The 24,668-nt window shown below is 39.3% G+C and overlaps 4 protein-coding genes across 4 annotated transcripts; all 4 read right to left on the bottom strand.

Moving 5' to 3' along the window:
* Positions 1 to 2,435: 2,435 nt before the first annotated feature.
* On the bottom strand, positions 2,436 to 3,383 carry LOC134100088 (putative gustatory receptor clone PTE03). Its single transcript, XM_062553136.1, has one exon. It carries the CDS (start codon positions 3,381 to 3,383, stop codon positions 2,436 to 2,438), a length of 948 nt encoding a protein of 315 aa, XP_062409120.1.
* A 6,880-nt stretch (positions 3,384 to 10,263) lies between these two features.
* Positions 10,264 to 11,199, bottom strand: LOC134100087 (olfactory receptor 52N2-like). The gene has a single exon (XM_062553135.1). It carries the CDS (start codon positions 11,197 to 11,199, stop codon positions 10,264 to 10,266), a length of 936 nt encoding a protein of 311 aa, XP_062409119.1.
* A 3,814-nt stretch (positions 11,200 to 15,013) lies between these two features.
* LOC134100086 (olfactory receptor 52B2-like) lies at positions 15,014 to 15,961 on the bottom strand. Its single transcript, XM_062553134.1, has one exon. The coding sequence runs from the start codon at positions 15,959 to 15,961 to the stop codon at positions 15,014 to 15,016; it is 948 nt and encodes a 315-aa protein (XP_062409118.1).
* A 2,924-nt stretch (positions 15,962 to 18,885) lies between these two features.
* Positions 18,886 to 22,587, bottom strand: LOC134100085 (olfactory receptor 52B2-like). Its single transcript, XM_062553133.1, has 2 exons — positions 21,654 to 22,587; positions 18,886 to 18,950 (listed from the first exon to the last, which is right to left on the bottom strand). The coding sequence occupies exons 1-2, from the start codon at positions 22,585 to 22,587 to the stop codon at positions 18,886 to 18,888; spliced, it is 999 nt and encodes a 332-aa protein (XP_062409117.1).
* Positions 22,588 to 24,668: the final 2,081 nt, after the last annotated feature.

Here is a 24,668-nt window from a genome sequence, read left to right as displayed (position 1 = left end):
GCCGAGGGTGTGGCTTAGGAACTCTATAGCGCCAACTAGTGTGTTACCTTTTGTGGTTGATATACAGTCACGAAAATGAATCAAATTTGGTGAACTTGTGTGTTATTGCTGCCGCTAGTCAGAGACAGAGCTCTGGCCTGGGGTGTTGCTTAGGGACTCTATAGCGCCACCTGTTGTCTGTTGTGGTTGACACATACTGTATATTCACAAAAAATTACCACATTTGGTGGGCATATGTGTTGCTCATGCACATGCACACCAACATGCACATGTTGCTTTGTTAAATTCCGAAATGTCACAGGTCCGCACCGCAGGTGCTCGGGCCCGCCATCGCCGCTTGCGGCTATATTTTTCATTATTTTTATGTTGTACAGCTAAATTTGTAAATAAAGTTGAAAAAATGTTTTTTTTTTTAAATGGGGTTTGATTTCAGGCTGTAAGACAAAAAAGTAACTATTTCAAAGGGGTATGCTGACTTTCCCTTTGAAGTCTCTGTGTGCACATGCCTGGTCTTAGTTTATGTCAAAGTTATGAATGCCTGAGAGAAAACAGATGAACCTGTCATCAAATTTGAATTTGCTCTGCAAGTTACTCTGGCTAGCTTAATTGGTGCTCAGATAATTTTCTGCAGGTTAACGTAAAGAAAACAAAAGAAATGCTAATAGATTTTAGCAAGAAAGGGATACTTGTCTCTCCATCTGAGATTAATGGTGAACAGATAGAGCGAGTCTCATCTTATAAATATTTGGGAATTGAGATAGATGATAAACTGTGTTTTAACCATTGTGCACAGACCAAGTATAAGAAACTGCAACAGAGGATGTTCTTTCTTAGGAAATTAAACTATTTTAGATTGGATAGCAGCATCCTCCAACTATTTTATAAATCCCTCTTGCAGAGTATCCTGTCATTTGGGTTAATCTGTATTTTTGGAAATATGCGTGCACAAAATCAGAAAAAACTGCAGCGCATTATCAAATCAGCTAGCAGAGTCATTGGAGTGGACCAGGCATCCGCAATCCAGCTGTATAATGAGCTCATTTTAGGAAAGATGGAGCAAATCCTAGCTGATCCAACACATCCTCTGTTCCCAAAGTTTGTCAGAAGTACCAGGTCGAATGACAGAATTCTGCAGAGAGCAATCAGGACAGCAAGGTACCACAAGTCATTTGTGCCCACAGCAATTAGACTGCACAATAACAGACCGAAAAAATCTGTTGCACTTTAATTCTCTGCACATCCATGTAATTCCTTTTATTGCAGTTCTTTATCATTCATATCATTTTTACTATTCTATTTATTCTCTATTTATTATACAGCCCTTTTTATAATAATGTCCTTTGTGATGTTAGTCTGTAATGTTGTGTGTCTATTGTCTGTCTATTTTGTCACTTGTTTTGTACATTATATGTTTTGTTTGTTTTATATGTAGGAGATGTGTAATATCGACCACCTGAATTTCCCCCAGGGGATAATAAAGTTTACCTTACCTTACCTTACCTTAGTTCGCGTTTAACCCCTTTTTTAGGCGAACTCAGGTGCGCTCCAAATTAATCAGTCCAAGACCTCCAAAAAGAGAAAAAGCCATCTAGCTAACTCTGGTATGGTCCCACTGGTGAGAAGGCAACCTAAACCAAAAAGGTCCAACAATGCTAGTTGTACTGTAATCAATTACTGAAGATCACTGAATTGTGGGTAAAAGTGTTTACTTCCCAAAATAAATGGCATGCATGATATAGGTCCTAATGAACAGTGGGCTTAAACCGTACACTCCAGGCCATGCATATTAGATCCATAAAATAGGCCCAATAGCCTGCTGTTCTGAGGTTTCTTGGTGTTTTGAGCCCCCAATGTTGTCTTAAAGGCAGCGCTAGGCATGGTTAAGGTTAGGGTTAGGGTTAGGGGTAGGATTAGGGTTAAGGTTAGGGTTAGGGTTAGGGGTAGGATTAAATGCCTTTGAGTCAACATGGCAGGGCTGCCTGGAAGATGACGGGGGCTCAAAACATCATCAAGCTGTTCTGAGGGCAAAATGTGATCAGATGATGTATTCCTCTGTACTACATGCACATTCTGATTTACAGTGTAGTTGCACAAACATTTCTTTCATGACTGCTGAGCTATGCTGGTCAATTCAATAAACATGTATGAAAAAATGTGAAAAGAATATATTTTATTAAGAATGTCAGCAATTCATAATTACATCCAAATTACTATTCAAGCTTTACAAGTGGACATCAATGAACAAAACAAATCAGTTAACATATCAATCCTTTGTTATAATGTTACAAATACATAATGTTTAAATGGAATTCTACTCAAGATAAAAATGCAGACCTGAAATGATACATGTAAAACATTATTTTCATTCCACAGATCATACCAGAGCAGGCAAAACCAAGACAGGACCTTACAAATATATACAAACATCTGCTGTACTATGATGATGCAATTTTTCCTTTCTTAATGATGCGAAAAAAAGCTGTTCTAATATCCTTGGTTTTCATTCCATAGATAATGGGGTTTAAAACAGGTAGAATCAGAAAAATCAGCATTCCACAGGCTCTTTTTGCATTAGGTGTTATGTTTGGAAACCGATAAGACCCTATTGTGAACAAAACAACAATCTCAAAAAGAATAAATGAAATGATTTGTGCTAGGCAAGTGTTCACTGCCTTTGATTTGGCATCTGATTGTTTGTTCATGATACAGGTCAAAAGAATTTGAATGTATGAGAAGAGCTGTGCGGTTAGTGTCGTTATGTGCATAAAAGCTGTTATAGCTAATCCATAAATATTGTTTATTGTAAGGTCTTCTCCACAGGAAAGGCTAAGCAAAGAGAAATTATCACAAAACACATTCATAATAAAATCCCTACACTTTTTTACTCTAGCCTGAAGTAGGAAAAGCACTAAAATCAAGGCAAAATTAACCCCCCAAGCTAATGATATAACAGCTGTTACACCAAGTGAGGTCAGAATCGAATTGTATCTGAGTGGCTTGCATATAGCAATGTATCGGTCATATGCCATTGCTGCTAGTATAAAGGGGATGCCACCACCATACATATGGAGCAAAAATGCCTGAAGTACACAAAGTGGGTAGTTGACAGTGTTCTTCATGATCACAATGTCCAATAGTAGACGGGGAAACATTGCGGTAATTCCAATGAGGTCGTTCAGAGGCAGGCTGAAGAGGATGTAAAACATTGGCCTGTGGAGACTTCTCTGAGTAACTATCAGCACCAGGATTGTCACATTTGAGAGAACAGAAAAGCAGTAAACCAAAAGGCCCATGATGAAAATAGGGTAAACAGCAGAGGGGTGGATGTCAAAGCTGGCGATTCTGAGGACAGAAGAGATTGTTTGATTCATTGAAACACTCATTTGAGGGGACAGTCCTTCTAGTAGGTCCTATATGATAAAAAAAAATCCTGTGAAACAGACAAAAGGTTTTAAATGCAGATGAATACATAGAGCATAATCATCTTTTCAATAAATTCATTTGTCAGGCACGGACTTTAAGATCACCATTCTACATAGATTATTAGATATATTTAATATAGTTGAGTAAAATAATTAAGCAATATAACAAGTAAAATAATATTTTAGGTATGGATATCACCGTCAGCCACCAGTGTCATGTCACATTTACATTGTCACTGTGTACTTAAGTGATACCTATTTTGTTCCAAGTAAACATTACAGTCAAGCACTACATCGCATACTGTAGCTCATTTGAGTGTCAGTACATACTGTACCTTGTTCATCTGAACGCATAGCAATCGCTTAAGAAAAAGAATACTCTCTGGCAGTCATATTTAAAGAGCAACCTCCATCTGGAAATAGCATACAACCAATGAAATGCAATTACCATTTGTTAAGCCCTAGGGCACTGTTTACTGATATTCTTCTCTTCCAGCACACTATGAAATGATTACTATGATTGCTATAACAAAAAAAAAAAAAAACACACACAAGGAGAATGGATAAAAATAACCCATGGCAATAAAAACATGGATGGGCCCACTGATGGCTTGAGTAGCCTAATTAATGGAACCACATGTAAGAAATGTATTTCAATTAATCATAAAATGGCCCTGATATGTCACTAGACATTAAGAAATCATGTTCATTACAAATACTTATATCACTGACAACAATAGTTCGGCCAAGATGTTGTCACACACTGCATTTTATCACATTTTGAAGAAACAAAAAATGTCATCATAATACTAGATGTTTGTATTTGTAGGCCCTGTACTGGTTTGGCTTGCTTTGGTATGATCTGTGGAATGATAATAATGTTCAAGGTGCATCATTTCAGTTTTGCTTTTTTATTTAATGTAGAATTTTCTTATTTTCATTTAAACATTATGTGCTAAGAGAAAAACATTGGATATGTTAACTCTTCGTTTTGTTTTGTTAATTGATGTCCACTTGTAAAGCTTGAATACCGTAGTCATATGGATATAATGTATAATGAATTGCTTTGACATTCTTGATAAAATATATTCTTTTCACATTATTGCGCACTTTCACATTATTGAAATGTAGATTTTACAGTAACTTACTGGCAGCAGGATGCCATTATAGTATATCTTCATTTACAATACTTGAACATCTAAGGGTCATTCCACGTCAAATCAACCAGAGCGCACGCACTTGCGTCTCAAAAAAATCTGAAAAAAATATAATGCGTGGCTATGTTACCCAGGAGACACTCTGTAAAATGTTTTTGCGCTAAGATCAATACTTTTCAAGTAACAGCCAGTTTTACGGGGAAAGGGGGGTGTCAAATTTGTTCTGCCTCTTTTTTTTGTCAAAGTTCACAAGCTCATTGCTCAAGAACTAGAATCTGTAGGAGGCTCAAATGTTGCAGGCTGGTGCATACATAGGAAGAGTATGCAGTAAAATCACCATGAGTAGTCTGGATGATCCTGCATGGTCATAGCAGTACCTCAAAGTTGATCAAAATGTTATTTTCTTGGCTGGGCTCTGTTTAGGCTTACAGTAGACATCTTTTTACTCAACATACAGTAGGCTTTTGATCCCCTCCCCCCCCCCTTTTTGAGATCAGTAAAAACACTCTCCGAAAAAGCAATGAAGAGAAAAGAAAATCCATCAGGGACTGAACAGCAGACCTCACAAGTTGCCACCATTGAGATCAATATGTTTTTCCCCACCACTGCAATTTCAGTGATTCAGTGATTTTAGTGGCACCTAGTGGTTACTCTATACAAAACATATCTCTCAATACATCTCAATGGTGCATTTTGCTAGCCTGGAAAACCAGCGCCAACTGCTGGACGGCAAAATGTTTTGCCTGCATTTGGGTCTGGCCTCGGACCATTGAACATTTTGAAAACTGCCCTGAATCTGGCAGATGGCAACTAAACCAATCACAACGCAGAGATGTGTTTTGAATCAACGCGGGCGGGGCAGAGGGCTCTGGGGCGGGGTTTTGAGGGAGCGTTGGCCTATTAGGCACAGACACGGTTTGAAAGACAACGGGTTGTGCTCATCAACAATGTTCCGTTGTATCCATTCATCGAGGCCAGACTAAATTAGACATCCAATCCATTTAGTTTATCAGGCTAGCATTTTGCCCTTGTTCAGGGTGAAGAAAGATTTGAATAAGACAAGTGAAATTGGTGTTTTTAAAAAGAAGAGGTAATGCAGATTATAGAAAAAAATATTTTAAAAATCTTTGTATATTCCCACAAGGTGTAAGGGTGCTCTGAATATGAGATCCAAATGTATTTTTCAAACTTGTGAGGTCTGCTCTTCAGTCCCTGATGGAATTTACTTTCTCTTCATTGCTTTTTCGGAGAGTGTTTCTACTTGTCTCTATAAGAAAAAAAACCCAAGAGCCTATGTTGAGTAAAAATGTGTCTTCTGAAGGCCTAAACAGAGCCCAGCCAAGAACTCCAATAACATTTTGATCAACTTTGAGGGACTGCTATGACCAAGCAGGATCATCCAGACTACTCGTGGTGATTTTACTGCATACTATTCCTAATTATTGCTTTTATCGGCTTCTGCAAGCACCCAAAGCGCTTTACATATCATGCCTCACATTCACCCATTCACACACCGATGGCGGAGGCTGCCATGCAAGGCGCCAACCTGCTCATCGGGAGCACTGGCTGGTTCCTGCTCACATTCGACTGGCTGGTTCCTGCTTACCTGCTTTCCGCCACTCACGCAGCCTCTCTGTGAATCCTTCCCCTGGTCTACTGTGGGTGTTTACATTATCTCATCGTGACACATCGTGTATTTATGCACCAGCCTGCAAAATTTGAGCCTCCTACAAATCCTAGTTCTTGAGCAATGAGCTTGTGAACTTTGACAACTAAAAGAGGCAGAACAAATTTGACACCCCCCTCCCCCCGTAAAACTGGCTGTTACTTGAAAAGTATAGATCTTAGCACAAAACCATTTCAGTGTCTCCTGGGTAACATAGGTGCACATGGTATGGTCGAAACATGTAAAAAATTAATTGAGGGAAAAACTGATCAGTTAAATGTTCTCCACATTCATTTTGTGCAGGGTTGCGTGTTTCTATTCAAAGCAAGAAGGCTGCTGTGTTTGTCACCTGTGAGGTGTGTTCTGTTACAATATAATTATGTTACTCAAAATCAACAAGTTCTCTTATGAATGAAGCCAAGGCAGGGTTGAGGTTGGAATTCTTCTGCTGTACCTTCTTTCCTATTCGTTGGTTCGTTGACTCGTTGGCAGCAAAGCGGTCATAGAGTTTTCAGTCTTTTTTTGTTAAGGACTCCCAGGGAAAGACCGGGGTGCTCAAAATTTGGTAGGCATGTACTATGGCCCCACAAGGATGACATGGAACCATTGTTCTTTTTAATTTCTTTTTTTATTTATGTGAACATTTAGTGACTGTACACCAACTGGCCTGTAGTTGGCCGGACACAGTTTTCTGTGAATACCTTGAGAACCGTAGGGCCTAGAATGACCAAATATTTTTTGTGCGTTGGCATCCAGAGGCCATGTCAACTAACCCTATAACCACATTTAATGTAAAGCACTACCTAGTCAAAAACAAAAAAGCAAAAATTAGGTATTTTGTAATCGCATGGTAGATGTTTCTATATAAACACCCCTGATAGTATTATCGTACCCCCCACCAACTCCCTGCAACACACACACACACACACACACACACACACACACACACGCACACACACACACACACACACACACACACACACACACACACACACACACACACACACACACACACATTCAAACAGCAATATGCTACAGTATGCTATATTTTTGAGTGTGTCTGTGTATGTGTGTGTGTGTGTGTATGCCAGTTTATGAATGTGTGTGTGTGTGTGTGTGTGTGTGTGTGTATATATGTGTGTGTTATCTTTCGGAAAAGGTTGAAACTATCAAAGCCTGTTTGAGAGGAAAGTCATCACCATGTGCTGTCCTCCTGCTCTCTACTGATAAGACTTAATTTGTATGGGCAATGTAGCATCGACCCCTTCTGATGTCAGTACCAGATATTCTATACCATATCATAAACACAGCATATAGACATAGCAGTATGTGATCTGTAATGAGCCGAGGGTATACAAAGCAGTGATGGTTCACATGGTTCCTCTCTGTTAGTACCCACGTAAGCTAGCAGGTAATTGGCCAGCCAATCACTTTTGAGCGTCTTTTAATCTCAGCAACAGCTCTTTCCTGGTAAATGGTAAATGGTAAATGGACTGCATTTATATAGCGCTTTTATCGGCTTCTGCAAGCACCCAAAGCGCTTTACATATCATGCCTCACATTCACCCATTCACACACCGATGGCGGAGGCTGCCATGCAAGGCGCCAACCTGCTCATCGGGAGCACTGGCTGGTTCCTGCTCACATTCGACTGGCTGGTTCCTGCTTACCTGCTTTCCGCCACTCACGCAGCCTCTCTGTGAATCCTTCCCCTGGTCTACTGTGGGTGTTTACATTATCTCATCGTGACACAATTTAATTATGATGAATATTAGTGAACGTTTGTTTTCGTCATAGGTAGTTGCTGCTATGTCCCCCTCACAGCACTTGACTCCTGGGACCCAAACCAATTCAACCTGGTGTGTAGCCCTTTTCAAGTGTTGTATTTTCGTCATCAATTTTAGCTTTAATGTTTCGTTTTATTTTTGTATTGCAGACGCTGTGGGATGATCTGGTAGCTAACAGCCGTTACTATCTATTGCTACTATCTGTCTCTTAGAGTGTGCGTTACCATGAGTGTTACTGTTTAGGCCATGGGTCGGCAACAGGTGACCCGTGGGCCAAAGCTGGTCCGCCAGCAATATTTTGTGGCCCTCAGATTGCTCTGATGAATGAATTAATGACAACTACATTATAGTAACTATGAAAACAAATGTTCACTGGGCTGTGGGGACATAGGGCATCATTTTTACAATTTTCAGTAAAAAAAATCTAAGAAATTTGAGAACATAGGGCTGACTCCCTTTCCCTCACTATATGAGGAGTTCAGATGCAAAAGTCTCTAAAAGCCACTTCTGTCAAAAATGAGATAACAATGGTGAGTGAATGCTCTCCACACATTGTATATGTTAATGAATTAATTTCCCTTCAAAACCTGCTAAACACCCCTCTCTTCCTGGTCTGCAATATCGATTTGTAGGCAAAACCCTGTAGGAGCCTGATACAAAATGATGGATCACACAAACACACACACACATGAACACATACAGTCAAAAATATAGTGGAGGGGTGAAACAGAATTATTGTCTGTCATAAGTCTGCCCAAATTTTCAGCACCCAGCAGGACCCCGGATTAGTCAGCCACTGTGTCCATCCCTCTGTCTGATTATATGTTGACGAGTCTCCATTGTCTCCAGTGTTTTGTGGGTGTGTGTCACGGGGAGGTGGAGGGGTATGATAATACTATATCTGGGATGTTTAGATAGAAACATCTGCTATGTGATTGGGATGCCTCATTTTTGCTTTTTCATTTTTGACTACTGTAGGTAGTGCTATACTGTGTTTATGGAATGGGTTGACATGGCCCCTGGACGCCAACACACAAACAATATTTGGTCATTCTAAGCCCTACGGTTCTTGAGATATTCACAGAAAATTGTGTCCGGCCATCTACAGGCCAGTTGGTGTACAGTCACGAAATGTACAGTGCACATATTTATGATATGGCCCCCCATGAACGTACAGTAATTCCATGAAACTGCCATGCCATTTATTCAGAGGGTGTCATAATGATCCTACACTTCCAATTTTGTGCAGTTTTGACCACGTCAGCCAGAGATACCTGCGATTACAACTCCTAATTTTTGCGTTTTCATTTTTAACTAGGTAGCGCTATACATTAAATGGGTGGTTATGGGATGGGTTTAACATGACCCCTTAAGACCAACATACAAAACAAATGTGGTCGTCCAAGGCTCTATGGTTCTCAAGATATTTACAGAAAACTGTGAAGCGTTCGCCCCATCCTCCTTTCAGGGGGTCCACTTTGACGGGGGACGGGGGGCGGGGTGAACAATGGTTCCGTGTCATTCTTTTGGGGCTACATGAACACCAAGGGTCGTGCACCCCGGTCTTGTGTCCCGGGAATTCTTGATGGAAAATTACTAAACCTAAAACCTATATGACCGCTGCTTTGCTGCCGACTAACCGTCGAACAGGAAAGAAGGCTCAGCAGATGAACTCCAACCTCAACCCTGCCTTGGCTTCATTTATAAGAAAACTTTGTGATTTTGAGTGACAGAATTACTGATAATACTGTAACAGAACACATCTCACAGGTTGTGACAAACACAGAGGCCCTTATTACTTTGAATAGACACACACACACACACACAACCCAGCACAAAATTAATGCGGAGAACATTTAACTGATCAGTATTTCCCTCGTTGATGAATTGTATAGATGTTTCGATTATTATGTTTCTACATCTGTCTTTTCACAGTGTGCAATAATGTGAAAAGAATATATTTTATCAAGAACGTCAAAGCAATTCATTATACATTATATCCATTATATGACTATTCAAGCTTTACAAGTGTACATCAATTAACAAAACAAATCAAAGAGTTAACGTATCAACCCTTTTTTTAAGCACATAATGTTTAAATGAAATTAAGAAAAGTCTACATTAAATAGAAAAGCAAAAATGAAATGATGCACCTTAAACATTATTTCATTCTACAGATCATACCAAAGCAGGTCAAACCAGCACAGGACCTACATACAGTATATAAACATCTAGTATGATGAAATTTTTTGTTTCTTCAAAATGCGAAAAAATGCTGTTCTAATATCCTTGGTTTTCATTCCATAGATAATGGGGTTTAAAACAGGTAGAATGAGAAAAATCAGCATTCCACAGGCTTTTCTTGCATTAGGTGTTATATTTGGAAATCGATAAGACAGTATTGTGAACAAACAGACAATCTCAAAAAGAATAAATGAAATTATCTGCGCTAAGCAAGTGTTCACTGCCTTTGATTTAGCATCTGATTGTTTGTTCATGACACAAGTTAAAAGAATTTGGATGTATGAGAACAGCTGAATTGTTACAGTGATTATGTGCATAACTGCTGTTATAACTAATCCATAAATATTGTTTATTGTAAGGTCTTCTCCACAGGAAAGGCTAAGCAATGAGAAGTTGTCGCAAAACACATTCATTATAAAATCCCTGCACTTTGTTATTCTGGCCTGAAGCAGAAAAAGCACAAGAACTAAGGCAAAAATAGCCCCCCAAGCTAATGATATAACAGCAGTTACACCAAATGATGACAGAATTGAATTGTATCTGAGTGGCTTGCATATAGCAATGTATCGGTCAAATGCCATTGCTGCTAGTATAAAGAGGATGCCACCCCCAGACATATGGAGCAAAAATGCCTGAAGTACACAAAGTGGGTAGTTGACAGTGTTCTTCATGATCACAATGTCCAGTAGCACACGGGGAAACATTGCAGTAATTCCAATAAGGTCAGACAGTGGAAGGCTGAAGAAGATGTAAAACATTGGTCTGTGGAGACTCCTCTGAGTAACTATCAGCACCAGGATTGTCACATTTGAGAGAACAGAAAAGCAGTAAACCAATAGCCCCATGATGAAAATAGGGTAAACCGCAGAGGGGTGGATGTCAAAACTGGCAATTCTGAGGACAGAAGAGAATGTTTGATTCATTGCAACACTCATTTGAGGCAGTCCATTTTGTAGTTCCTTAAAAAGAATCCTGTGAAACAGACAGAAGGTTTAATGCAGTTGAGAAAAATACAATAATAGTCATGCTTTCAATCTATGAATTAGTCAGGCACTGAATTTAAGGTAGTCACTGATTTACCTTTGTCATATAGCTTAAATGGGTTTTAAATATAGTACACATAAACAAATAAAATATGGACATATTTTGGTTATGGACATCACACCAATCTCTTATCTCATATCCATTGTCACTGTATACTTAGGTGCATAGATAAGACAGTTTAACCAATGAGATGACCAAATGTCAGAGCTCATTTGTAATGTCTGTATACCTTGTTTATCTACACAGCAGGTAGGAGTCACTAAACAGAATACTGTCTGGCAGAAGCATATTTAAAGAGCAGCCTCCATCATGACATAGCATACAACCAATGAAATGCAATAGACTTGTTTCGACTAGGAGCTGTTGGCCCCGCACCCTGGTTACTGTTGTGTCCCACAAGCTTTTGCAGTGGGTAAGGTTAAGGATACAGTTAATGAAGAAGGACCAAACAACCATCTCAAGGTACACCAGGGCATTGATTTAGGATTACAGTAAGAATCTTTGAAATTGCATTGAAACAGCAAGGCATGATGCCAAACAAATCACATGCCGTCCTCCTGGCCAAGCTATGAATTGCAAAATGTTAACATTTGGTCTGGTCTCCTCATCTATGCTTTTCCAATTGATATTAATGTGAAGTTAATGGTGTTACGTTATTGTTGAAGTGGAGCAGTTTATCGCAAGGAACGACCAGCATGGTAGCCATGGTATTTATAACACAGACTTCACTGCAAGTTTACACTATATTGCCAAAAGTATTGGGTCACTTGCCTTGACCCCCCTAATGACTTAAGTGACATCCCATTCTTAATCCATAGGGTTTAATATGATGTCGGTCCACCCTTTCCAGCTATGACAGCTTCAACTCTTCTGGGAAGGCTCTCCATAAGGTTTAGGAGTGTGTTTATGGGAATTTTTGCCCATTCTTCCAGAAGCGCATTTTTTGAGGTCACACACTTATGTTGGACGAGGCGACTGGCTCTTAGTTTCTGCTCTAATTCATCCCAATTGGTGTTCTATCGGGTTGAGGTCAGCACTGTGCGGCCAGTCAAATTCATCCACATCAAACTCTGCGATCCATGTCTGTATGGACTTTACTTTGTGCACAGGTGCACAGTCATGTTGGAACAGGAAGGGGCCACCCCCGAACTGGGCTTGGCCCCTTACTTCCAGTGAAAGGAACTTTGAATACTTTAGCATTAGCCAAAAGATTTTGGACAATTCCATGCTCCCAACTTTGTGGGACCAGTTTGGGTAACCACTTCCTGTTCCAACATGACTGTGCATCTTGAAATATCAGCAACTTGTGGTCCTTGGCTCACTTGAAAAATCTCGACCCATTACTAATTTTCTCACCTTTTCCGTTGTGAGACTTGTTGCAGCCTTTAACGCAACACGACCGAACATTTTCCACGACACTAAACTAGACTAAGCTCACGTTAACGCGCCTCAGCTGACAGCTACTAACATCCACAGGATACATGCAGAGAATTAGCCTGGTCATACCAAACCCTCTTACTAATATCGTACAGAGGGTCTGAACCTACTCCATTCGGAATTGATTTCAAACAGGAGGCGTGAACTCTGTTGGAGTTTGAAACGATTGGGCCTGATTTTACCCAATCGCTAACGTTTGGTCATGACAGCAAACGTGCATTTGCTCGATGTCATCGTTGACCGAATGAGCTGGAGCTGGCAATTATTTTACACAACTTCTGCTGCCATGTAGTTGGCATGGACCCTCTCAGAAGACTCTTGGTCTGACTTTACATCCTCAGACTGGCTCTGCTCGCCAAACACACTGAATACTTTAACAAAGTTCGAGCCACTCTCTGTGGTTCTTACCACTTCCCTCCTTGCGCTACAGTATTGACAGTGTATGTCATCAACTGCACCTGCAACAACATAAAAGGTGTGGGAGTGGGACCCTTTTAGTCTTTGGCATTCAAGTGCAGCGGATCTCCTGTCTAAGGTTCCCTCATCTATCCAATGAGCTGTTACCCCAATGCAACTTTGCAGGTGCGCAGCCGAACAATCTGTGGTGGTGGCAACATAGCTGACTTTCCTGTTGCAATATCACACTCTTTCTCATTTGATTAGCAGATCCCTCCTCTGACTGTGGGTCTGGAAATGACCTTGATGTGGGTACATATTAGGGCATCCTCAGATGTCAAAGTCAGGCGTCAGACATCAGATGAAAAGGCATGAGGTCTCAGGAAAACCTCTGTCAAGTTTACAGAATTACAGTCATCTCTCAGATATCAGATGAAAAGACATCAGGTCTCGAGAAAATCTCTGTCACAGAATTCCACCGTCAGATAAAAAAAGTGTCAGGAAAATCTGTGTCAGATAAAGCTGCATCAGGAAAAACAGCCTCAGATGAAAAGCTGTCAGAATCGGAGCCCTGACTTGACACGTTACACGTCAAATTAAGGGGTGTCACACAGGGGTGTCCCTTCTTAAAATGGCAGTGTAAGGTCAAATTAAGGGACTGTTTTATGAGGGCCACTTAATTTAAATGAATTGGTTTTGGTAAATTTGAGTACATCACAAGCTAATGCATCAGACTTACCCATCTTAAATCAGCATAAGACGATACACAGTAAAATACATAGGCTTAGAGGCAGTTTGAAGGCCATGAATATGTGTGATTTTAGGGGTTAATCAATGGCTGGCCTACAAGTACTAATATTTTGTCAGAAACTGAGACAGTGTACATTTATTCACTTGATTCATACATGCCTACATCTCGCCAGTATTTTTTCTAAAATAAAGATTCCATTTGAACTGAATCCTTTCTTACCCCTTATACCAGCACCAATAGGCTTCTGCCAGGCAAAGAGGCAACACAGAACACGTGTCTAAAGTTGCATTTTATTTTCCTACTCTCATACAAACAAACAGTTGACAGGCTTGATATTGGTCTACTCAGCTTTTGATGTTTAACCATATTAGCTCAAGGGAAGAGTTTGCCTGGGACGCAAAACTGTTGGTGGTAGGACAATGGCCATTTCATGGGAGTTGCGCAACTGACCATGAGGATTTTCAGTGATTACTTTGGAATATGCTCTATGACATCAGTCATCATATCTACAGTACGCTGAAGAAATGTTTATTTGTAGGTGTATATACCATATCATAAATAGTTTCTAGAATCAGGTTACAACATCTATCTGTTAATGCAAGGAACGTCTGTTTGTGTGTCACTCTGTCTGTCTGTCTGTGGCATGCATAACTCTCGAACCACTCATCTGACGGTTGCCTACTGCCCTAGCAGTTCTGTTGCCTGATCAGGTTGCCTGATTCATTCAAACATCACCTCCGAGTTACAGTAATAGCACTGGCATGGCCATGTCATGCGGTTAGCTTTATAATTTCACAACAGCAAAAACGCACGGGTATGTAATGTGTCTAATATTGCCATTAGCTGCAACTCAAACGCCTTTCCCCTTCACTTTTTTACTTTGCAACGTCAGTAAAAACCGCTACTAACTACACGGGCCTGATTCTACATCATCGCCAATCTAACATGATCTACCTGCATCAACGTCATAGGGCGACACGTTTCTTGGAAAACATTGTTTGTACGGGCACTACATAAAGAGACAGAGACACTGTTGCCATTTTTTCTCAAACTCAATGTTGAGAAAGCTATCCTATTCATAATGTTTGTAGTATACTGAATTGTTAAGTTTATATTGATGGTAGTTTTTTTCTCACTAATTGAAAGAATGTTATTCTAATGTCCTTCGTTTTCATTCCATAGATAACAGGGTTGACAACAGGTAGAATCAGAAAAATCATCATTCCACAGGCATTCCTTGCATTCGTAGATATGTTTGGAAGCCGATATGCAATTAATGTAAACAAGCTAACCATTTCAAAAATTAGAAACACAATTATCTGGGCTAAGCAAGTATTAACAGCTTTTGTTTTGGCATCTGATTGTCTGTTCAAGACACATGTCAAAAGGATTTGGATATATGAGAACAGCTGTATTGTTATAGTGACAACATGCATAAATACAGTTATAGTTAATCCATAAAAATTATTGATTGTGACATCCTCTCCACAGGACAGGTTAAGCAATGAGACATTACTACAATATGCAGTCATGATAAAATTCCTACACCGGCGCACTCTGGTCTGAAGGAGAAAAAGAACAAAAATGATGGCAAAGTCGAGACCCCATGCCAACAACAATATCCCGGCAACAGTTATAGGTGTCATTATTGAATGATATCTCAGTGGCATGCATATAGCAATATATCTATCAAATGCCATTGCTGCCAATATGAACAGGGTGCCACCACCAAACATATGGATTAAAAAAGCCTGAAGGACACAGAGTGGGTAATATACTGTGTTTTTCTTGGTTATAATGTCCACAAGCATACGGGGAAACATTGCAGTAATTCCAATAAGGTCGTTCAGTGGCAGGCTGAAGAGGATGTAAAACATTGGTCTGTGGAGACTCCTCTGAGTAACTATGAGTGCCAGAATTGTCACGTTTGAGAGAGCAGAAAACAAGTAAACCAAGAGGCCTATAATGAAAATAGGGTATTCAGCTGAGGGGTGGATGTCAAAGCTGAATATTTTTAAATCAAATGTTGACGTTTCATTCAGTGAATATCTTCCCATATCCAAGTGTGGCAGCCTGGTGTGAAGGAAGCCTGTGAAACAATTATGAAACAAATTGTAAGCAGTAAGTTACATGTTACAACATCTTTATCAGAATAAATATGATGATATAAATGCTAACTTACTTTCTAGTTGTACACAGAAGGAGACAATGACATGACTGCTGTTACATTGCATGGTTAGGTTCTATTTAAGCATAAGGTATCCACCATGACAAATCACATGACCCACAGTATGATAATGTGACTGATTGCTTGTGTACAATAAACCTTTCTTACACTATAGGCATCAAAGCATGTCTGACTTGATTATTTGGTAACACTTTACGGTAAGGGTACATGAATCATCATGAATTCATACATGAATTCATCCATAATTTGTGCATTACTTCATGCCTTAATATATCATGAATCATCAGGAGTTGACATGAGTTCACCATATATCATTCATGACCTCATGCATGAACAACACATCAACTAAAGCATTGGTGGCTACATCATTATGAACTATGGTTTATTAAGCATGATCATGATGATATTTTTTTCTGTAAATAATTTATCATGAATTCATGCATGTAAGCCTTCTTGAAATATCAGGGGATTAACTAAGTATTAGTTACTCATGAGTTCATCATGTTTGTGGCCCCTCAACTAAAGTGGTGAATAATGACGTGTGTTTAGAGAAAGAGTTTAAGAAAGTGTGTTTAGAGAGTTTGTACAAATTAAGCCCAACAGTCATAGTAAATAATGCTCAGTTAATCTCCTAATAATTCAGGAAGGCTTACATGCATGAATTCATTATGAGTCATGTACAGAAAAATAAATGATCATGATCATGCTTAATAAACCATAGTTCATAATGATGTAGCCACCATACTTAATGCTTTATAGGCCAGTCAATCTAGCTCAAAAAAGGGCCAAACCTGTAACTAATTGCAATAGTAATGGTTCATACTTTTTATTGATCCTTAAACCCTCCTGCATCACATATTAAAAATCTACCCATTTATATTTAGTGGAACATGCTTTTATTCAAGGTAAAAGGTAGCAATTTCCAATGCATTTTGCCATTGGGATTTACTACAGGTGAAATGGGTAAAATTTTAAACTATAGATATCAAATTGAAAATGTCACAGTTGTTTACTCACATTAAGGCAAATATTTTTTGTATTGCAAGTTTTCTGAAATGTGATGTTTAGATATGCAAATGAGACCAGTTTTACCTAAATATGCAATAATTTGCATATATTTCTAGAAAACTAAATCTGAACAATAGGTACAGTCAGCTTCAAAATAATTGCTGCATTTTGCTTCTATATTGGATACCAAAAGCCTATGCAAAGGGAATATTAGATATTACTTCATTTCACCTCAGAAATGAGGAAATCAAGTCAAGTCAAAATCAATGCGTTTCAATGGAAGTACATTATAGAACAAATGATTGTCAATGATATGGTATGATGAAAGTATCTCAATGCATGCCCAGTCACATAAGGAAGATATTGACCTTTAGACATAAACATATCAAGTGAGTTGGCATGCACTGAGATACTTCCATCATACCATATCATTGACAATCATTTGTTCTATAATGTACTTCCATTGAAACGCATTGATTTTGACTTGACTTGATTTCCTCATTTCTGAGGTGATATGAAGTAATATCTAATATTCCCTTTGCATAGGCTTTTGGTATCCAATATAGAAGCAAATTGCAGCAATTATTTTGAAGCTGACTGTACCTATTGTTCAGATTTAGTTTTCTAGAAATATATGCAAATTATTGCATATTTAGGTAAAACTGGTCTCATTTGCATATCTAAACATCACATTTCAGAAAACTTGCAATACAAAAAATCTTTGCCTTAATGTGAGTAAACAACTGTGAAAGTTTCAATTTGATATCTATAGTTTAAAATTTTACCCATTTCACCAGTAGTAAATCCCAATGGAAAAATGCATTGGAAATTGCTACCTTTGACCTTGAAAAAAAGTATGTTCCACTAAATATAAATGGGTAGATTTTTTATATGTTAATTAGATATACCTAGGGATCACAAAAAACTTTGAATGATTACTATTGCAATTAGTTATGGGTCAAACGCTAGATTGACTGGCCTATTAGTTAATGCGTTGTTCATGCATGAGGTCATGAATGACATATGATGAACTCATGTAAATTCCTGCTGATTCATGAGATATTAAGCCATTAAGTAATGCATACATCATGAATGAATTCATGTATGAATTCATGATGATTCATGTACCCTTACCGCAAAGTGTTACCGATTATTTGTATAAAATTCTGCCTTCTGATCCTTCATGATAGCATCAACATCCAAAATGACATCGAAATATGTTTCTATCAAATAATTTTTGAAATCTAGGAAATCTGAAGACTGGAGCAAAGGTGTCAGGCCCGCTAAGGGCCAATGTGTATGTGTTTCACTTAAAAGGTGTGAAAATAAAAGACTCTTCATTCAGAGGGCATTGAACAGAAGAAAACAATTGAACAAGATATTCTATGGCTACAGTGAGTCTTTGTCACTCAAGTATTGAACTTATACTGTAAGCGGGTAGGTTGGGTAAACCCTGCCTGATCTGCTTGCGATTTGGATTTCGCCCTGCAGCTCAGGCTGGAAACCTGCACATCTATCTCTCCTGCTTCCTGTCCACATCTTCTGGGTCCAATCACAAACTAACTTATCCAAAAGGCGCACCCGGATCTTTGGTCTGATTGGTTGAAGGACTAGCCAAAAGCGTACAGAGTCATTTGAACTATGCTCATTGATCACGCCTCTTGTGCAGTAAAAATCAAGTGCAGACTCCCCAGACTAATGTTCAATCTTAAAAGGTTGAGCTTAGTATGGTGATAGCCAGACTAGGAAGCTGGTAGAGCACAGGATATGCAAAGATCAAGATAGCTAGCTTGATAGATTCAAAGAATGAGTGATACAGATGACTTTTGACTGCCTGCCTGGTGCAACACAGACTTTGCATCACACACATGCAATTTAATGTTTATTGCTGTGTATGTGACACACACACACACGCACACGCACACGCACACGCACACGCACACGCACACGCACACGCACACACACACACACACACACACACACACACACACACACACACACACACACACACACACACACACAACCCTTGCTTGCTGTGAGGCAAGGGGAAGGTTGGTCCAGAGTTTTGCAAGGTCGCCTTGTTTGGACCTGTTGCTGAGAAAATTGCCTAGTTTGTTGCCTGGAAGAAGTGTCGCCTAGAGTGTATTGAAGATCCCTGTATACTGTATCATGCCTGGACTCTGATCATGATTCCCTAATCTGTCCGTCAATGGAATAAATGGATTTTTGTATTGAACTGCTATCTCCTGCCACCTCCTTCCATCAACACCACCACATCCAGTGTCGCACCTCCCACAACGTGTGGTGGCCGCCTCGGTCCCTCACAAGGGGTTAGAAACTCATGAATGAAAAGCTAGTGGTTTATTTAGCGAGACAGTCCAGTGCTTCAGATTATAGTCAGTGGTTTATTTAGCCCAAGTATGTTCAGATGGCATACCACAATCCGCTGTAATGTTTTTATGTTGACAACGAGTCATGATGTACAGAAACGCCACAGTTTGTGTCGCATAAAAACAATAAACCGTATCAAAAATAGGCATTAAAAGTTTATTCACATTTTATATTTCCAGTTACAACCCCCGGGGCCGCTACCATTGTTTTCTGATTTTTGTTACTCCCGCCTCTGTGTAAAACGCAGGCTTCTGATTTGCTCCGAATGGTTCCAATTTGCATAAAGTTGGGAGTTCAGCAACTTTGACTTGCCCGAAGACGCGAATTCGCATCATATCGCCCTGCCGGAGCGAATTTCGCTTACCCATGCATTTTCAATGAGAGCGAGGTGAAATGTTGTGTGGAAACCCACCGTTACATAGTAGTTGGCGTAAACCAGAACACTTTAGGGTCCAGACGGGGCATGTAACTCAAAGTCTGGACTGCCCCGGTTAAACCAGGATGTCTGGTCACCTTATTGCTAGCTGGCTCACGGGAATGTCTCAGACACTCAACCTCTCAATAACCAGAAGTGCCCACTAGTCTGACTTCCCTTTGTTTCTATATTACAAACCATGCGACCTGCTCAGGGTGTGACAGAAGAGCTATTCGTCCTATTAGTTTATGCTTTAGGAAACATTATTTTAAGGTACCCCCTCCTTCCTCTAGGGCTGCTTTAATGTGTAATCTCAGTGTAGCACACAGGCACTGTAAAACACTATAGCTAATCACTATAGCTAATTTACACTCTAATTTAGCAAGTCAGATGCTGCATCTAAGTAGTCACTCATTCTGTAAACATGTGATTGTGTGGATAGAACCCAATCCTGACCTTTCTGGAGAAACAGTTTTTCTGAGGATGCTTCTGCACATTTGGCATTTTAAACAATATAAACAATAAATAAGGGAATGCATCAGAGTTGTTCATCTTACATTATCTTGACATAACATTACAACATACTGTACATTAGCCATTTCATGTCATCAAACCAAGTTGTCAAGCAGGCAGAGAGTTTTAAACAGTATAAATGCATAGGCCCAGAGGCAGTCTCATTTCCCTACCAGTAACTAATGTTATGTCAGAAACTGAGACAGCATACATTTATTAATTTGTTTGATACATGCCTACTTCTCACCAATATCTTGTTCTAAATGAAGATTCTATTTGAACTGAATTCCATCTCACCCCTTCTACCAGCAGCAGTACGTTTCTGTCAGGCGATGAGACAAACATAGCACACAACATCCATCTAAACATGCATTTTATCTTCCCATACAAACAAACAGTTGACATTGGCTCGATCTTGGTCAACTCACCATAAAAGTGAAGAGGGAAGAGTTTGCATAGGACCCAAGGACAGTGATAGGACAATAGGCCATTTCATGGAAGTTGTGCAACTGAATATAAGAATTTGAGTGATTATGCTGCATTCCAGACAACTGGGAGGTCCGATGTATCCCTCTTGGAGCTCACAAGGTCCGAACTTAAAGCGTTTTAGATGAACAACGTCGGAGATAAACAGAGAACATGGCTGACCGTGAGAAGTTGACATTTGTTTTATTTTTGAAGTTGACATTTGTTTTATTTTTGAAAAGGCAATTTGACTGTCAGCAGTCCAGCCTCCTGTAAACCAATTAGAGAAGGAAAAACGACCCAAATGAGGTAACAGACCCCATAATATTTTGTACACAGCTTTCTCTTTCCATTTCAATAGCCTCTTTGTAAATGTTTAGCCACTGCCATTATTTTGTAGCGTCAGATTACCGCATCTCAACAAAGTTGGTATACATCGGCTTGTCCCGACCCGAGTAGAACCCCCCACTTCGTCTTGCGTTCCAATGAATTTTTTCTTGTAGGAGGTGAGAAATGTCAGACGCCCCAGGTGTCTGGAATGCGGCATTACTTTGGAATATTCCTTGTGACAACAGTAGTCATATCTATGGTGAAGAAATGTTTATTATGTTCATATACCATTATCATGAAAAGCTTCGAGAATCAGTTTACAACATCTACATAAAGAGACAGGGACACTGTTGCAATTTTTTCTCAAACTCAAAGTTGAGAAAGCTATCCTATCCAAGTCTGTGTAGTATAATTAACTGTCAAGTTTATGTTGATGGTAGCATTTTTCTCACTAATTGAAAGAATGTTATTCTAATGTCCTTCGTTTTCATTCCATAGATGACAGGATTGACAACAGGCAGAATCAGAAAAATCATCATTCCACAGGCATTTCTTGCATTCGTAGATACGTTTGGAAGCCGATATGCAATTAACGTGAACAAGCTAACCATTTCAAAAATTAGAAACACAATTATCTGGGCTAAGCAAGTATTAACAGCTTTTGTTTTGGCATCTGATTGTCTGTTAAAGACACATGTCAAAAGGATTTGGATATATGAGAACAACTGTATTGTTATAGTGGCAACATGAATAAGAACAGTCATAGTTAATCCATAAATATTATTGATTGTGACATCCTCTCCACAGGACAGGTTAAGCAATGAGACATTACTACAATATGCAGTCATGATAAAATTCCTACACCGCCGCACTCTGGTCTGAAGGAGAAAAAGAATAAAAATGATGGCAAAGTCGAGACCCCATGCCAACGACAATATCCCGGCAACAGTTATTGGTGTCATTATTGAATGATATCTCAGTGGCATGCATATAGCAATATATCTGTCAAATGCCATTGCTGCCAATATGAACAGGGGGCCACCACCAAACATATGGATTAAAAAAGCCTGAAAAACACAGAGTGGGTAATATACTGTGTTTTTCTTCGTTATCATGTCCACAAGCACACGGGGAAACATTGCAGTAATTCCAATAAGGTCGTTCAGTGGCAGGCTGAAGAGGATGTAAAACATTGGTCTGTGGAGACTCCTCTGAGTAACTATCAGCACCAAGATTGTCACGTTTGAGAGAACAGAAAACAAGTAAACCAAAAGGCCTATAATGAAAATAGGGTATTCAGCTGAGGGGTGGATGTCAAAGCTGAAGATTTTTAAATCAAATGTTGACGTTTGATTCAGTGAATATTTTCCCATATCCAATTGTGGCAGTAAGGGTGTAAAGGAAGCCTGGGAAACACATTTTAAACAGTAAGTTACATCTTATAACATCTTCATCAGGATACATGATGATATACTGTACTGTAAATGCTAACTTACTTTAGTTGCACACAGAAGGAGGCAATGGCATGACTGCTGTTAAATTGATGGCTTAAGTTCTAGTTAAGCATGAGGTATCCACCATGACAAATCACATGACGTGACGATGTGATGATCTACAATTAACCATTCATGCACTATCCTTGTGATATTCTGAAGTACAATTTGGTTTGTTAGTTGCAATTACCAACTCTCTTCATTTGTCTGTGAGTTATGATCTGCTCCAAGTGGACAACAATTCTGGCCTGAAGGGGTGAGGATACGCAAGAATGAGTAGGATATGAGTAGGTTACATATGACGCCCAGCTTTGCCACAATGCATGGCATGCTGCCTGAGCTAGAGTATTTTGGGTTGTCCTTGGGGAAGAAATTTGAGGATGAGGAAATGAGGCCTACAGTATGACTAATTTTGATGTGAGATCTTTCTTTTTGTATCATTTAATAAGAGAAATTTAGACTAATGGAATCAGAAATAATTCTGCCAATGTAATTTCATAACTTTGCCAAATTTAGCCAAGTCACAGTCACAGACTATGATTTTGCAACAATAGGGATCTTGCAGTGACAATATTTACAAGACTGCAACTAGATTCCCTTACATTATTTCCCATCGTGCACTAGACATCAACAGGAACTCAAATGACTACCTACTCATATTAAAGTCATATTTTAATTTTGAAGTGATAACTTGTAAGAAACTAAATCACATTATAGGCTAGCTGTAACCGGGAGCATACCTACTGTGTGTTCCCAGGGCCCTATGTTTCCAATTTTCTACTAACACACAGTGACTGAATCTTAATATCGCCCCTCACAGATTTTGACTACCGCTAACTTTGAGAGGGCTTAGGAATTGTGAAGTGAAGCATAAATGTTTACATTTATGCTGACTTGACCCAGGGGATTTACCAACAATTCATAATGTTGTGACATTTTGAACCCTTACAGCCTCTCAAACTCCATCACTAATGTATCTGTAGATGTCTGTTATGTGTTTGAGGGTACAGGGCTTAGACATGAGAGGGGACATTGAGATTCAGCCATTAACCCTATTACTGATATAGGGGTCAGGACACATTTTATGTTTAAGATATTTTTCAGGCTATCCTATTATACAAGGTTTCAAAACTATACACACTATAACCAAATGGTCATGACCTCTAAAAAGAACACCTTTGCAAATCAAATATTTATAATTAAAATAAAGTAGTTTTCTGTTCATCTTTATTAGTCTGAACAGCATACATCCAAAACGAAACCCCATCGGCATACAGTATACTGCAAATGTGCCTATGCAATATCTGAAATGTGTTTTTGTATGCAGACTGATAGTAAGGATCTAGTTAGGGATTTTATGTGGAAACCAATAGTCAAAGGAACACAAAGAAGATAGGGCCCTGGAAACATAGGACCTTTTTTCATGTCCCCATGACCTACCATGTTAATCTGGGGAACATAAGGATGACTCCGCTCTGGCCTACATTGGTGCTGGAGAGAGCTCACTATTGTTTTTTTTATATCATGCCACTATTTGCATATAGGCCAGGCCACGACTAAAAGACAATAATATCAAACAGGTTACACCAAGAATAGAAAAAGATTGACTCGGACTGACTTATAACCACTAAGATTGGCACTTTACACTAAACGATCCAGTAGACGGGTGCACACCGTGACACAGGTAAAACTCTCATGGTTTTATTCTGATATTTGAAATTTAGGGCATAAGGCTGGTATTAGTTGTAATTTCCCATGTTCACCATGTTACTAGCCTGGTAAACCAAACTCATTGACGAAGTGAATAGAGTCTGGTCACTCACAATTGGGAAACCTTTCTAACACTTGCACTGTGATAGGCATAGACTATGCGCTAACTTTGAAATCATTGGTCCAGCCTAATCACATTGATCAGGGATGATTAATGTTGCCTCCTACTTCACCTAAACTTTGGAGGATTG

The sequence above is a fragment of the Sardina pilchardus genome, chromosome 13, assembly GCF_963854185.1.
Source record: "Sardina pilchardus chromosome 13, fSarPil1.1, whole genome shotgun sequence".
In the NCBI taxonomy this organism is placed as follows: Eukaryota; Metazoa; Chordata; class Actinopteri; order Clupeiformes; family Clupeidae; genus Sardina; species Sardina pilchardus.
Note: the sequence above shows the minus strand (reverse complement) of the source record. Positions and strands in the feature narration are given on the sequence as shown.

What these genes read in the sequence shown, in the direction of transcription:
- LOC134100088 (XM_062553136.1), bottom strand. Translation starts at nt 3,383, where the DNA reads ATGAGTGTTTCAATGAATCAAACAATCTCTTCTGTCCTCAGAATCGCC.
- LOC134100087 (XM_062553135.1), bottom strand. Translation starts at nt 11,199, where the DNA reads ATGAATCAAACATTCTCTTCTGTCCTCAGAATTGCCAGTTTTGACATC.
- LOC134100086 (XM_062553134.1), bottom strand. Translation starts at nt 15,961, where the DNA reads ATGGGAAGATATTCACTGAATGAAACGTCAACATTTGATTTAAAAATA.
- LOC134100085 (XM_062553133.1), bottom strand. Translation starts at nt 22,587, where the DNA reads ATGGGAAAATATTCACTGAATCAAACGTCAACATTTGATTTAAAAATC. An exon ending in TCAATTAGTGAGAAAAATGC is followed by an intron (nt 18,951 to 21,653) that starts TACCATCAACAT and finishes GATGCAAAGTCT; the next exon opens with GTGTTGCACCAGGCAGGCAG.